This window comes from Lactuca serriola, chromosome 5 (genome assembly GCF_051521515.1).
Source record: "Lactuca serriola cultivar US96UC23 chromosome 5, Lser_US96UC23_V15, whole genome shotgun sequence".
In the NCBI taxonomy this organism is placed as follows: Eukaryota; Viridiplantae; Streptophyta; class Magnoliopsida; order Asterales; family Asteraceae; genus Lactuca; species Lactuca serriola.
This window is the reverse complement of record NC_136412.1, coordinates 271,584,201-271,599,263: the sequence shown is the minus strand read 5'-3', so window position 1 is coordinate 271,599,263 and position 15,063 is coordinate 271,584,201. Positions and strand designations below refer to the sequence as shown.

The window sequence follows — 15,063 nt, the reverse complement described above, 5'->3', positions numbered from 1 at the left end:
TGAAATACATGATGATAATCGATAATAGATGAGAAATTGTGTCATATTAGCAAAGTATGATTTTTGACATTTTTATTATGAAAACATGAATTTAAAAATAGTTAAGGACGTGAAAAAAAAGTAATTATTAAAAACGTTTTTAAATCTATTTTATCATAACACAATCCAATGTAAACTTATTATCTTTAATTTATTGCTAATAAATTTATTATTTATAGTACATGTGTTTAACTTTTATAATATTAAATCTGTTTTCGCGTTTTCGTAAGATATTTATGTTTTTGCATAAACCTATATATATATATATATATATATATATATATATATATATATATATATATATATATATATATATATATAGTAAATGTTAATTAAGATGTGTGTAATGACTACCTATAAATACCTAACTCCCACCATATTGATTTGCAAAAAACACAAAGAGACATCATATATGTTTCTTTGTATGAGAGATTGAAATAATGGGTTTTAAGTTTCATCAAAGTTCTTGTTTTTCTCTTCTTCTTCTCGTTAATATTCTTCTTGTATGTGTTGATGGAGAAGTTAACAAGAGTAGTTGTGATGTATTTAAAGGGAGTTGGGTCATCGACCAATCATATCCGCTCTACAATGCATCTTTCTGCCCTTTTGTTGGTAAAGAGTTCGACTGTGTAAAAAATGGACGCCCTGATCAACTTTATCTGAAGTATCGATGGCAACCCCATGATTGCTCCTTATCAAGGTATACATGCATTGCTATACATACATACATATATCCTTATATAAGTATTTACGTATGTTTATTAATGGACACCAGAAATTCAGAAATTCCATGTTCTAAAGCATCATGTTTGAATCTTTCAATATATCCATGTATAATGTATGCATGTATATACTTAGGCCTGTTTATATAACTGAAAATAAATAAAAGTAGTTGCATTGTAATAATCTTTTTATTAAATTTAGAATTTATTACAATTTTTGTTTTGGGTTTTCTTATATAGGTTATGTTTTTAAAGAGTCAAAAGCAGATTTGCGTTGACTTGTAGAATCACATTAAATTTCTTTATTAATATTCATGTTTAAAAAAATTAACTCCATTCAAAATTTTATTTTAAATACCTTTAAAAACTTGTAATCCAAACATTTAATTTTGTTATATGAGCAATAACATCTTGTGAAAAACAATCCACCGACAATGGAGATGTCGATAAAGATAAATCAAGAAAACGTAGATGTATTGCTCATTACTAACTTTATTCTATATTCATAGATGCGTACATGAATATGTATTCAAATACCTACTTATTACTTATAAGGTGTTTCAAATGCACATTTCATTGTTTCGTTTTCATTTGATATGATCAAATAAATGTATGACAGTAGAAAAATACTATATAAACAAAGATCATGTAAGACGTCAAAAGGTAAAATCAGATAGAGTCGTATTAAAGACTCCTACTTGAATTTTAATTATATAAGAACATTATTCGTAAAGTTTTTATCAAACTGTCTTTTCAAGTAAACGCCAAAAAGATTAGTCTGAAAACTCCTTCCGTGTGTCTCAACATATACATGTTTTGGGTCCATTTCTAAACTAATAATCTTCATTTTCATTACCCACATGAACTTTGTAGGTTCTACCAACATGAAACCTTCGCAAATGTTAATTACTTGTCTATATAACTTTTTTTTTTGTTTTTTCTTGTTCATCTTAATTATCTTTGAAATTTAATAAGACTTATGATCATATTACTTTCTTTGTTGTGATAGATTTGATGGTAAAATCTTTTTGGAGAAAATGAAGGGAAAAACGATAATGTTTGTGGGAGACTCGTTGAGCAAAAACCATTGGTTGTCCTTATTATGTATGCTTCATTCATCAGTACCTTCTGCACGTTATTCCGTAAAGTTATCCATGGTCGATGAGATGACCACTTACACCTTTATGGTATGTCATTCGCTTGTGTAATTATGCACAATTTCTTATTGCTAAAATGGAATTACATCTAAAAGGTTATATGTTGGATTGTAGGATTATGATGTGAAAGTGATGTATCATCATAGCTTATACTTGGTAGATATCGTTGAAGAAAAAATTGGAAGAGTGTTGAAATTGGATTCAATTACAAGTGGCAAGCTCTGGTTGGATGTGGATTATCTTGTCTTCAACACATGGCATTGGTGGACCCGTAGAGGTCCCACCCAACCGTATGTCTCACTTCATCCATACATGCACATATACAAAGACAAGTATAATGACTATATATGATGATTATGCAGATTTGATTTTATACAAGACGGGAATAACATAACTAAAGATATGGATCGTGTTGTTGCTTTTGGGAAGGCTATTGATACATGGGGTCGATGGGTCGATAACAACATTGATCCGGTTAAATCGAAGGTTTTCTTTCAAGGGATTTCACCTACTCATTACAAGTAAGTTCGGTTATTTTTGTGGGTAAAATCTAAGAAAAGAAATGTATTTTCATTAATTTATTTATTATATCATGAAGCTCTCACTTTTTTATGTACAAAATCATATTTAATTAAATAAACTATCCAACTATTAATAGTCATCCAAATATAAAACAATTTTTACAGTGGGGCAAGCTGGGGAGAACCAAAAGCTCAAGCCTGTTTGGGACAAAAAGAACCGGTTCCTGGCGAAAAGTACCCTGGAGCACTTCCAATGGCATTGGAGGTTCTTGAAACGGAGCTTAAAACAATCAAGAAACCGGTGACATTGTTGGACATAACAAATCTATCGTTGCTGCGAAAAGATGGGCACCCGTCAAAATATGGGCTTCCCCACAAAACCGGGATGGACTGCAGCCATTGGTGTCTCGCTGGAGTTCCTGATACTTGGAATGTTTTGCTCTACAACTTTATGTTCTAGAAAGTAGCTATAGATTTGATTATGATTTTTTATATATAACATAAAGTGGAAAATCATGAAAATTTTGTGTTGGTAATTTAAATAAAAAATCATATTTTCACATGCTAGAGATTATTTTTCTATTGATGAATAGTTTATGCTGGATGGACATGTTTTGAAGCAACTTGGGTTAAATTTGTGGAAATTATTTTATCGAGTTGGTCGGTTTAATTAAAGAAGTACTTTCATTCCCGAATGTTGGCTTTCGGCTTTGGCTACATATTTATGTTGAAAACGTTAAAAACTAACGATATCTATTTTCAACTAGATAACTTAAGTCAACATAGACGTCCTATTTTAATATTTTGAACTATTCTAAATCCAAATTTGCCTCCCTACAAAATAAAACAATCTAACCGACCAAAATAAAAAAAAAAACATCGTACAAATTGACAAAAAAAAAAGTCAAATTTGAATTGAATGTTTCATCAAAAAAAAAAACAAAAGGTTTTGTATTTATTATAGTACAAAAGTTGTTATATTTGTTATACGACTCAAGGAAATAAGGAAGCAAAAAGTACACCCCCCAACTACCCATACACTCACACAAAAACTCTCTTCGAGTGTGGGGTTGTATTCAATTGAAAATGAGTGTGTGGAGTGTGTGTTTTCTTCTTGTTTATGTATTGAGCTTCCAAGGTATTGTTAATGGTGATGAAAAAAAGTGTGATTTCTTTAAAGGCAGATGGGTATGGGACGATTCAGAATCAAACCAAATGTATACGGGTTTAGAATGCCCGTTTATAAACAACGGTTTGAATTGCCAGAAAAATGGTAGACCCGATAACACATACCTCAACTACCGATGGCAGCCTCACTCTTGTTCCCTTCCAAGGTATGTTTCTTTTATAGCTTTCTACTTTCACTTTTTTTCTCATCATTAGAGCATTTATGCTTTAGCAAAAAATTGTTTCATATTTGAAAACGGAAGTAAGATGCCATAATAAGCAAATGAACGAAAAATATGTTGCTAATTTGCTTTGAAATGTATAGATTCAATGGGGAGGAGTTTCTAGTGAGAAACAAAGGAAAGAAGATAATGTTTGTGGGGGACTCTTTAAGTTCAAATCAATGGCAATCACTAGTATGCATGCTTTACAACCATGCACGACTCATCATCCCTAGCATCATTCATGGAGGATCAATCTCAACTGTTTCTTTTCCTGTAAGTCCACACACTTCGTTGGAAAATATAAAAAAGATTAAATAATGAAAAGTTTCTTGACCTAAATGTTGTGTTTTTTTTTTTTTTTTTTTTTTTTTTTTTTTTGTAATTGAAGGAGTATGGAGTTTCGGTTATGTATTTGAAAAACGGGTTTCTTGTAGACATAGTGGTGGAGGAAAAGGGGCGTGTCTTGAAGCTGGATTCGATTAGCAGAGGGGCAAAATGGGAAGAAGCTGATATTTTGATTTTTAATAGTTATCATTGGTGGATTCATGGTGGACAGCTTAAAACGTATGACTTGTGAACAACTTTTAATATTTTAATTAGTTTTGTAAAATGTAAAGTTGTTGTTTTGGTTGCAGATGGGACTATTATCGGGTTGGTGACATGTTATATAAAGACATGGCTTTAATGGATGCATATAGGATTGCGTTGACTACATGGGCTAAATGGGTTGACTCCAACATTAACCCTAAAAAGACGCAAGTTTTTTTCCAAGGGATTTCTGCTGTTCATTACGAGTTAAGTTTCGTTTTACTATTGGCTAAAGTGTGATGATTTTATTTTAACTGAAATTATTTTGTTTTGTGATATTATTAGAGGGAAGGATTGGGGGGCACCAAATATCAAGAATTGTGAGGGGCAAACTGGTCCTATACAAGGATTTAGGTATCCAGGGAATAGGTATCCAGGAGAACAAGTGGTGAAAGATGTATTGCAAAAAATGAAGAATCCAGCTTATTTACTGGATATAACATTACTTACACAGTTGAGAAAAGATGGGCACCCAGCCAAGTATGCTGATGGACCTATGGATTGCAGCCATTGGTGTCTTGCTGGCGTTCCTGATACATGGAATCAAATCTTGTACACGGTTTTGCTTAAAGATTAGTTATTTTAGGTATTAAAAATTGCAAATAAGTGGGACATGTCATATGGACACCATGTAATATTAGTCTTCAAATTTAGAGCATAGTATTAGTATGCACAAAACAACTTCTTATTCACTGTTATGCTCTAGTGTTCTTGTACAACATTAATGAACCAAAATGATAATTTAATATAGGAAAAGGGAAGGATTAATATGATTAAAGATGAGCAATACATATGCATTCACTACTAGAAAATTGGTGCAATAGCTACAACATAATCCGTAGCTATAAGCGGATAGCTACGGAAAATTGGCTGTAGCATAATGGCCCGTGGCTAAATTATAGCTACAGAATCGCTACGGAATTTTCCATAGCTACTATAGCTACGGAATAGTTACGAAAAGAAATAGTTACGAATTTCCTACGGAATAGTTACCGAACTAGATAGCTACGGAACTAAATAGCTACGGATCCAAATAGTTACGGAATAGCTACGGAACTAAATATCTATGGAATAGCTACGAATCTAAATAGCTACGAAATAGCTACGGAACTAAATAGCTACGAAAATCCGTAGCTAACTTCGTTTTATTTATAAAAAAAAATTTTAATTTTCCAATTTTTTGTCAAATACCACATTAAATTCACATTTTTCCCAAATACCATATAAAATACACCAAAAAACGTCCCTAATACCAAGTTTGACACATTCCATTCCATTGTCCAAAATATCTTACAAAAGTAAGCACTAATTAACAAAACAACAATATCAAATGCATACAAATTCAATTGTTCCAAAATACTTATCAATTGTCCTCAAGTGGATTATCGGGAGGAGCACGGGGTTGATTTCCAGACATATTCATCATCCTCATAACCATTTCCATTTGTCCTTTCATTTGTTGTTGTTGTTGTTCCATGGTAGAAACTTGTGCACGCAACCTATCAACCAAAAAAATGGCAACACAATTCAATAGTTAAACAATATTAGCAATGTACTTTAGTTTATTATAACAATACATTTTTGTTTATAATACTTATAGCAATATACTTACATTTTAACAATAATAACAACGTACTTATGTTTATTATCAGTTTAATCAATATTATCAACAAGCTACCTAACTTTTAACCATAATAGCAACGTACTTTTGTTTATTATCAATTTAATCAATATTATCAACAAACTACCTAACTTTTAACGATAATAGCAACGTATTTTTGTTTATTATCAACTTAATCAATATTATCAACATACTACTTAACTTTTAAACCATAACAACATACCTCTTGCTGTGTACTATCCGATTGGATGGATTGGGAAGATGGTGTTCCAGAAACCACAAAATGTATATCTGATGCTCCTATTGCATAGATATCACCCTTTTTCTTTCCTTTTCTCCTAAGTTGGGTTTCCTCCTATACACCCACATAATCTTTATGGTTTGATGAGTCTTCTCCATATTTTTTGACCAACCCTTGTAGATACATCTCCTACAAGTTACCAAAACAGTATCATTGTCATGTACAAAAATAATGAGACAATCAATATACATAAATGATAAAATATAAGTTACTTGTTCTTCTTTGGCAGTTTGTGAGCAATATTCGAGATTGTCATGATCTCCTGCAAAATATTTTTTTCACCTCAGCTATGCCACGCGTCTTCATGAAAACATCAGATTGTGTGGGTGGTTTACCCAACATCTTTTCCTACATAAAATACAAAGTATAATTGATGTAGTTAGTGTTAAAAAAATAAGATAATAAAATTTATAATTATGATACTTACTAAGTTGTTTCAGTGCTCGTCAAATCCTATACTACCCACAGTGTGCCTTGTTGTCGACCCATTAGCATCTGCGACTTTGCGGTTCTGCTGAGCAATTTTTGAATTCTTTATCCACTTATATGTGGACCAATGCTGTGAAAAGAAAAAAAAATATAAGTATACTAATACAATAGGAAATTAAAACTCAACAAAATAGATAATAATGTATCATATCCATTACATCACACAAACGTAGCCACACATTCTCCGATACGCGCTCGTGGCGGTAGTTATGCATCCCTTTGAAGTAGGTACAATGACCTGGGGGGACAGGTTTCCCATCATTTCGTGCCATGTCCCCAGATTTAATCCTAATACGCTTCATTCGATCCTTGTATCTATCCTTGAGGACACACTTGAAGGCATCAAATATGTTACTATTCTCTAGTAAATGCCACCTGTACATGGTCTGTAATAAAATAAAAAGTAAATTTAAAAATACAAACTAAAAACAATTGAGTATAAGATAAAATAATTAATATTTAATATATTGTCTTGAAACGCAAAAACTATAATGCTTATGATCTACATTCATATATAAATACTCACAAACACGTATACATACACATATACACATACATATATACCACAACTCATTCATGTATACAAACATAAACCCATCACAAGTTGGTGAAAAATATAGTCATTACATTGTTAAACTGTGAAACGAGTACTTGATCCTCGAATGTGCACACGACTTTATGAATCATATTAATAGCTATAAGTTGGTGAAAATATAGATAATCATGTACAATATATTAATGAATGATTATCTAATGAATGATTATCTATATTTTCACCAACTTATACCTATTAACATCATTCATAAAGTTGTGTGCACCTTCGAGATCTCTTACTCATTTAATGGCTTAATATTGTAATACTTATTAATATTTGTGATTTTTGATATGAATACATGTAGACACATACACACATAGATAAACATAAACATACACATTCAAATACACACACATACACATATGTACTTACATACACATTCAAATACACACACATGCATACACATACACATACACATAAACATACACATACACATTCAAATACATACATAAACATGCATATACATACATACATACATACATTTACATACACACCCACATTCACATACATACATACATACATACATACATACATACATAAATACATAAATACACATACACATACCTACACATACATACATACATACATATTTCCCCTTATTATAATCATTTTTCATTATTTATAAATTAAAAATAGATTATTTCACCTTATTGATGTGTTAAACGTAGTTTTTTTTGTTTAATCGTTTGTTTGCGTGTTAAACACATTTGTTACAATTATTATATATTATTATGATGTTTATAAATATTATTATTAATAGTATTATTACTATGATTTTTAATTGTTTGTGTCTTAAATATGTAGGAAAAAATGATCCAAAAAAAATTTAAGAGTCGAATAATGAAAAATAATAATAATGGGAATAATGAGAAATTATAAATCCGTCGCTATTTCATAGCTATTCTGTAGTTATTTTCTTCTGTCGCTAGCCCGTAGCTATTCTGTAGCTAATTAGCTACGGAATAGCTAGGGAATTAGCTACAGAATAGCTACGGAATAGCTACGGACTAACATCCGTAGCTATTATGTAGCTATTTTGTAGCTATTTCATTGTTAAATTAGGACGTCTCATTCTGTAGCTGATCCGTAGCTATTTTCCGTAGGAAAATCCCATGTTTTCTAGTAGTGATTGGTCAATCATATATATATGGAATTGATAATCGGATACAATGAAGAGAATGTAAATTGATCTCATCAGATTCTTGGCGAACAGTTTGATCAAATGAATTGTAATACATGCTCAAAGTCACTTGCACAGTATGTGTTATTTGTTTTTGATTTATTGCAGAAACGTTTTAGAGGGACACATTTTTCTTTTTTTAATGAAAAAAATTATAAAATAAATACAAAAGGGCATTATAATATTTTCGTATCGGACAAGGATGTTAAACACAACAGAATCATACCATAAACACGACCGAAAGCAAAATGAAAGTTAGGGACTAAATGTGCAATTTTGACAAAACAACATAGACAATATCAATAATTTACTCTAAAAAATAATCAAAAGAAAATTATGTTTTGGATTTTCTATGCAAAATGAATGCAACAAAGAAAAGACAAATATTTTGGAGTTCTTTTATTTAAAAGAAATATGGAAATGAAAATATTTTTCAGATTTTTTGAAAACTAGGGTTTGGACTGTCCGTACGATGCTGCGGAAGTCCGATATGTTGAAAAACATAGGTCGACATGGATAAAGTGTTAGGAGAAATTTTGAGATAACTTTCAACATAATTACTTTGAACCATAGTAAAAAATTGCAAACTACAATGTTATTTTCTATTATAATAATGCTAATTTATGCAGTTTTATGTTGACGATCTTGAGCCAAATCAAAAAACTAAACAACTGTAATTACATTCAAACATTTGTTAATCTTTTATCATCTTCAAAAAATTAAGAACATACGTAGGGTGCGAAAAAAATTAGAGGTCCCAAGATAACATTTTGCAAATTGTACCACAAAAATATAAAAATAAAGTTTTTTTTATCTTAACAGTTATGTATAGAAGAGGTGGACAAAAATAAAATTTGAAATATATCATATTTAGTACACTACTACAAGACAATTAATATAATTAATGAAAATCAATATTAATGAAAATGAATACTATAAAAACAAATTATGTAAAGGTCGAAAATTGTAACATTAAAATATAATAAGGGATCGAAATCGCAACTTACAAAATACTAATTATATAACTTTATAATAATTAGGGATGAAAAATATTATTTCAAAATTAGTTGAGGGGAAAATGTATAAATATAAAAATTTGCTATAAGAAGAGTAAAAATTGCTATTACAAAATATAACCTTGACAAAATTACAAAAATGGTTCTTGTGCTTGTCAAAATTATTTGGTTTTGGTCCAAAAAGTTTTGGTGGTGTATAAATAGCCCAATTTCAAATCTTTTTAGTGAATTTGGTCCCTATAAACTTAAAATGATTTTTATGTCCTTATTATTTCTTTTGTCTATTTTTATTTATATTAATGGTTTTAATCAATTAGCAATAAAAACAATTCTCTCTCTCTCTCTCTCTCTCATGTTCTTGAAGAAAGGAAACTCGTGTTCATGACGTAAATAAACCATAGAGATGATTTGTCTCACTCATTAGTGTGTTCTGTAAAAAAGATCACCAATGAGATCTGTGATTTTAATCTCCATGAAGAATCACAGAAGAAAGCATCAAAACAACTCACTATGTTCTACTTGTACCTGTTATGACCTAAGCAAAACCCATATAACAAAACCATAAAAACCTCAAATATTCTACTATCTATACTCAAACTCATATACCCTCAACCAGATTACAAATTCAACATAGACAAAGAAATCCTAGCTCTGACCTGAACTCCACATCTAAGCATATTTCGACATCATCTTCTCTAACAAGTAAACCTCCATTCCTTGATCTTTAGACTCCTTTTCTTCCTTCTTCTTCTCCCCTCCTAATACCTTACAATCTGTCTCATCGCATGTGACAACCCATGATTTCAATCTTGTAAAAGTCAAACTTGGTCAACTAAAGTCAAACTTATCCAATAAAGGTCAAAATTATTTTTTTAATTATCTTAATATTGTTAGATTAATGAGTTATAGGTGTATAGACCTTGTATTCAAAAGTGTTGCTTGAATTAGAAGTGAATTACATAGAACCGAGAGCCCTCACATAGCCTAAGACTTCGGACCGCAAACAGTTCGCAACCGATAACACTCTTCGGACCGCAAACCTTCGATTTACGGCCGAAGGCCGCAGACTCCGGTCTTATCCCTTCAGTGCGAGAACCAACGATGTGTCCCATCACATTTTCGGTCCTATATATATAATGGGAGCCGAAAACGTCCTCACTTCTTCATTTCTAGCCGAAAACATATCCCTTCTCTCTCAAGAACACCTAACCATAAACACCCTTTCTCTCTTAAAGATCATCCTTCATCCTTTGAATCTTCTTAGGATCTTGCTTGGATCTTCAAGTGTTCTTCATTTCCTCAAGAATACTCAGTCGTAAACCCTTGAATCTCATTGGTTTCACCGAGAACACCAAGATCACACACTTGAGTTTACAGCTGAAAACACTTGAATCTTCAAGTGGCCGTGAACCGTTTACGGTCGTAAACACCAAAGCCTAGCAGTGAACTCCAAGCAGTCACTTGATTTCGCTTCTAACACTTCTTTTGTTAGTATTCCTTGCATCCTAGGTTGTTTCCTTAACACCTTAGAGGTTATATTCAATAATTCCATGCCATTATATCGCGTGAATTGCTATTTAGGACTTGGTTTTGTCCCGGGAGCTAACTTGTGGAAACAATCATCCTATATCGAACATTAAATCGAATCACTAACTTAAGGTGAGTTCATACCCCTACAATTTACCTTCTTAAAATGCTTTTAGGGGGGATATAAGTAGAACACAATATAATTGTGTTAATCGTTTACATGTGGAAACAAACAAACAAAAAGGATTTTTTATTTTTAAATGTTGTTAAAATCACTTTAAAACTCTTTTAAAACTATTTTTAGATTTCTATTTATATCAAAATCATATTCGTGTACATATTTATGTATAAGTATTCTTAATGGACTTAGGACTATTGCTAAATACCGTAACTCATGTTCCTTGTTTGGTTGTGGGCTTAGGGAAGGATCACTAGTCCGACTGTCGGTTAAATCATAGTTATACTTGCTAAATATAGACATGAATATTAAACCCCATTTTCGAGGAACATACTTAACTCAATTGCATATGTTGGGAAATTGAGTCTTTTCTACAAATCAGTAACAGTTCAAATAAACATACTAGTAAACTATAATAGGTATAATTTAGAGGATCATTACATACTATTTCTAGAACAGAGAAACAATACATGAGTCATTACATACATACTATTACTATTCATTACAAAGTATACTATTCATTTACAAGAACAAGAAGGAACTTACATACTATAACAAGAACAAGATAACTAAAATGTGAGATACTATTTCATGGCATAGCAATATTCTTGCTATGTCAGGTTTTGTAACCAGAGTCCCCTGGAGGGAGAGTGTGAGTTTATGTATAGATCTATACGGGATTGATCTTCCCACACCTTGCTGCTAGCTACAATGGGACATGCAGGTCTACGAGTGACAAATGTCATATCATTTTCGACGCCGGAAGAACGTCGTGTTTTATACTAGTCTATCAATCATGGTTATAACCTAATCACATTTTAACCTTAATTAACCAGTTTGGTTTTCAAGGTAGTTAATGCATCAATAGTGTATTTTATACAATACTATTGTAAATCTTCATTTTCCATTACATTTATACAGTGATATTCTCACACAAGAAATGCATACTATTTTTCGAGTAAAGATAGTTTTACAAATATGGAAAACATACATTTATACTATCACACCCCAAAACCGGAACAGCGGAAACGTTCTGGGGTGGATGACGTCATGTCAAGTATCACAACATATGCAGTATAGTAATCAAAGTACAACAACCATTGCATTAATAGTAATAGTTTTACATGGTTTACATTGTATAGAATCATCAAAGTAATACAAGTAATAATGTAGGTGCGGCTCGGTACTAATCTGTCTTCACCAAAGCATCTGAGATGTACCTGTCTATTGCTAACCTGAGAATACAAGTTATTTTCAAAGCGAGTATCAGCATTTTTATAAATGCTGGTGAGTTCATAAGTCTTTAGTGTCATTTGTGTAAGCTCAAAATAACTTTATAAAACTGGTAGTTTAGAGTCTACAGTGGATTAGAGTCCTTTCCAGAAAATCCTATATTTTCTTAATTAAAAGCAGTCTTCTACCAAGACTTGACAGAGTTATGTTTGTAAAAGTAATTTTCCCTTAATCACTATCATTATCAAAATACGGTGTTTGATTTTAAAGAAAGTAGGAGAATATCAGAGAAAATAACGTATGCCTCAGCAGTGAAGACTGCTGACTAAGGCAAAAGAGATTATAGACTCCAGGAGAGTATCGAATGAACGACACGCCTGGCTCAGTCTAACAAAAGGAGATACAGACCCCAGACGACATCGGATGAATGATACATCTAGCAAGGTCTAAAAACAGTGGAGACAGACCCCAGACAGTATCAAATGAAAGATACAACTGGCAAGGTCTAAATCAATGGAGACAGACCCCAGACAATATCAAATGAAAGATACAGCTGGCAAGGTCTAAAACAGTGGATACAAACCCCAGAAGTATCAAATGAAAGATATAAGTAACAAGGTCTAAAACAGTGGATACAGACCCCAAACAGTATTAAATGAAAGATACAGCTAACAAGGTCCAAAATAGTGGAGACAGACCCCAGAAAGTATCAAATGAAAGATACAGCTAGCAAGGTCTAAAACAGTGGATACAGACCCCAGACAGTATCAAATGAAAGATACAGCTAGCAAGGTATAAAAGCAGTGTAATTCTAGGTGTGTATACTCGAGGTGTGTATTTTCTAGGTGTGTATTTCCAGCATACAGTGTTAAGCGTCGTTACCTTAAGGCCATGAATTATAAGTTAACCCCGAGATACTCAAAACCATACTGATAGACACTAGAGAACTCGACGCCCTGTAAGCGTCAAAATAAAGATGTGACATTTGTCACCCCTTGGCTTGGTAGATCGTGGACTGTAGCTAGCAGTCAGGGTGCGGGGGTGTCAATCCCGTATAGATCTATACACACAATGCCCGCTCTCCCTACAAGAGACTTTGGTTACCAACTAGACAACGGAGAAGGCCGTGTCCTGAAGATGTATCCCGAATAGTGGATTAAGATGTAAGTGTTGGACTAGCAGTAAAGACTCATAACTGAACTGATCGATGTAAACCCATATGTTTATACATGTATACACGATATATAATTAATGATCAAACGACCTTCGGATGGATATCCGATCCCACCAGACCACATCTCAACGAAGAAAATGAAATAGGGCGAAATAGCCTTCCTAAGTCCTCTAATCATTATTTATATAACTATACATGTACAGGCATACATTGAACTAAATGGAAGTGTATCGTGAAGTAGAAGCGTTAATAAGTATAAGCGTACCACGAAGTGGAAGCGTTAATAAGTATAAGTGAAGTGGAAGCGTTATCAAGTATAAGTGAAGTAGAAGCGTTATCAAGTATAAGTGTATCACGAAGTGGAAGTATAACGAAACAGTAGTATCTAACCAAGTAGGAGTATAAAAACATGGAAGAAAACTTTAGGAAAACCTTTATACTTAAGAAAATCACGACTTGGTATTCTTTTGTAAAACAAGTTTGAAAACCTTTCATAGACACATTTTGGTTATAACTTTGATAAAACAATATAAGTAAAGATTTGAACAAGTATAGTCGTTTTGGAAAACCATTTACAGTATCATACTTGGCAAAACAGTTGACAGTGTAATAAATCCTTGTGCATGCGGGTTATCAATCACATGTGATTGATATGATAACTGGCATGTTTAACTTGTATTCCCCCCCCCCATAAAACATGTAAAAACAGTTGAAAAGGTCCATTAAGGGGTATGAACGCACTTGTTGTAAGTGGATCGGACGGAGGTGCCGGTATAGGATGCTAAGTGTCAAGTGAGGACTTGCCCACACACGCGAATCCTATTTAACATGTAATGATACATTTAAGTATTTAATTAGTCATTTAACAACTAATTAAGCAAGTAAGGATGTCTTATGACATAAAAACAGTTTGCTACAAGTGCTAGAAGTGTCCCGGGTTGCATAGAAGATGTGTATGGACTCACATTGGAGTTTACTCCTCAAATGAAGGCCCTTATGGGTGTTTACGGTTTCAAGACCCTTTCCCCCATGAGTTTACAGCCGTAAACTCATGGTAGTAGTGTCATGGGATGCTTAAAGGTCTTAACTCACTCATGGAGTCATGCTAGAGTTGAATCAAGGGCTAAGGAAGTGATTGGGGCTCAAAATGGGCACAAAATGGGGTTTACGGTCCATAGTTTACTCCTTGAGGAGTTTACGGCCGTAAACACATGAGTTTATGGTCATAAACTCATGTTTTCCCATTCCTTTGGTTGTTTGGTGGTTCTAACTCATGTATGTAAGGTTCTAGTGGCTTTTAGAGGCATAGGAAGGTGTTTAGGGCGCTTAAA

At 32.6% G+C, this 15,063-nt stretch overlaps 2 protein-coding genes across 2 annotated transcripts; both read left to right on the top strand.

Annotated features, from left to right (window-relative positions):
• The first annotated feature begins 479 nt into the window (after positions 1–479).
• On the top strand, positions 480–2,899 carry LOC145051634 (protein trichome birefringence-like 41). The gene is made up of 5 exons (XM_078999504.1): positions 480–739; positions 1,771–1,948; positions 2,033–2,208; positions 2,281–2,439; positions 2,605–2,899. Exons 1-5 carry the CDS (start codon positions 480–482, stop codon positions 2,897–2,899), a joined length of 1,068 nt encoding a protein of 355 aa, XP_078855630.1.
• Positions 2,900–3,479: 580 nt separating this feature from the next.
• LOC145051633 (protein trichome birefringence-like 42) lies at positions 3,480–5,126 on the top strand. Its single transcript, XM_078999503.1, has 5 exons — positions 3,480–3,773; positions 3,932–4,103; positions 4,219–4,394; positions 4,466–4,624; positions 4,704–5,126. Exons 1-5 carry the CDS (start codon positions 3,526–3,528, stop codon positions 4,993–4,995), a joined length of 1,047 nt encoding a protein of 348 aa, XP_078855629.1. The 5' UTR covers positions 3,480–3,525; the 3' UTR covers positions 4,996–5,126.
• Positions 5,127–15,063: the final 9,937 nt, after the last annotated feature.

Bases quoted from the DNA above. Each gene is read 5' to 3' on its own strand.
- LOC145051633 (XM_078999503.1), top strand. From the start codon at position 3,526: ATGAGTGTGTGGAGTGTGTGTTTTCTTCTTGTTTATGTATTGAGCTTC. The intron at 3,774-3,931 runs GTATGTTTCTTT...TGAAATGTATAG, and splicing joins CACTCTTGTTCCCTTCCAAG to ATTCAATGGGGAGGAGTTTC. The intron at 4,104-4,218 runs GTAAGTCCACAC...TTGTAATTGAAG, and splicing joins TCTCAACTGTTTCTTTTCCT to GAGTATGGAGTTTCGGTTAT.
- LOC145051634 (XM_078999504.1), top strand. From the start codon at position 480: ATGGGTTTTAAGTTTCATCAAAGTTCTTGTTTTTCTCTTCTTCTTCTC. The intron at 1,949-2,032 runs GTATGTCATTCG...GTTGGATTGTAG, and splicing joins TGACCACTTACACCTTTATG to GATTATGATGTGAAAGTGAT. The intron at 2,440-2,604 runs GTAAGTTCGGTT...CAATTTTTACAG, and splicing joins ATTTCACCTACTCATTACAA to TGGGGCAAGCTGGGGAGAAC.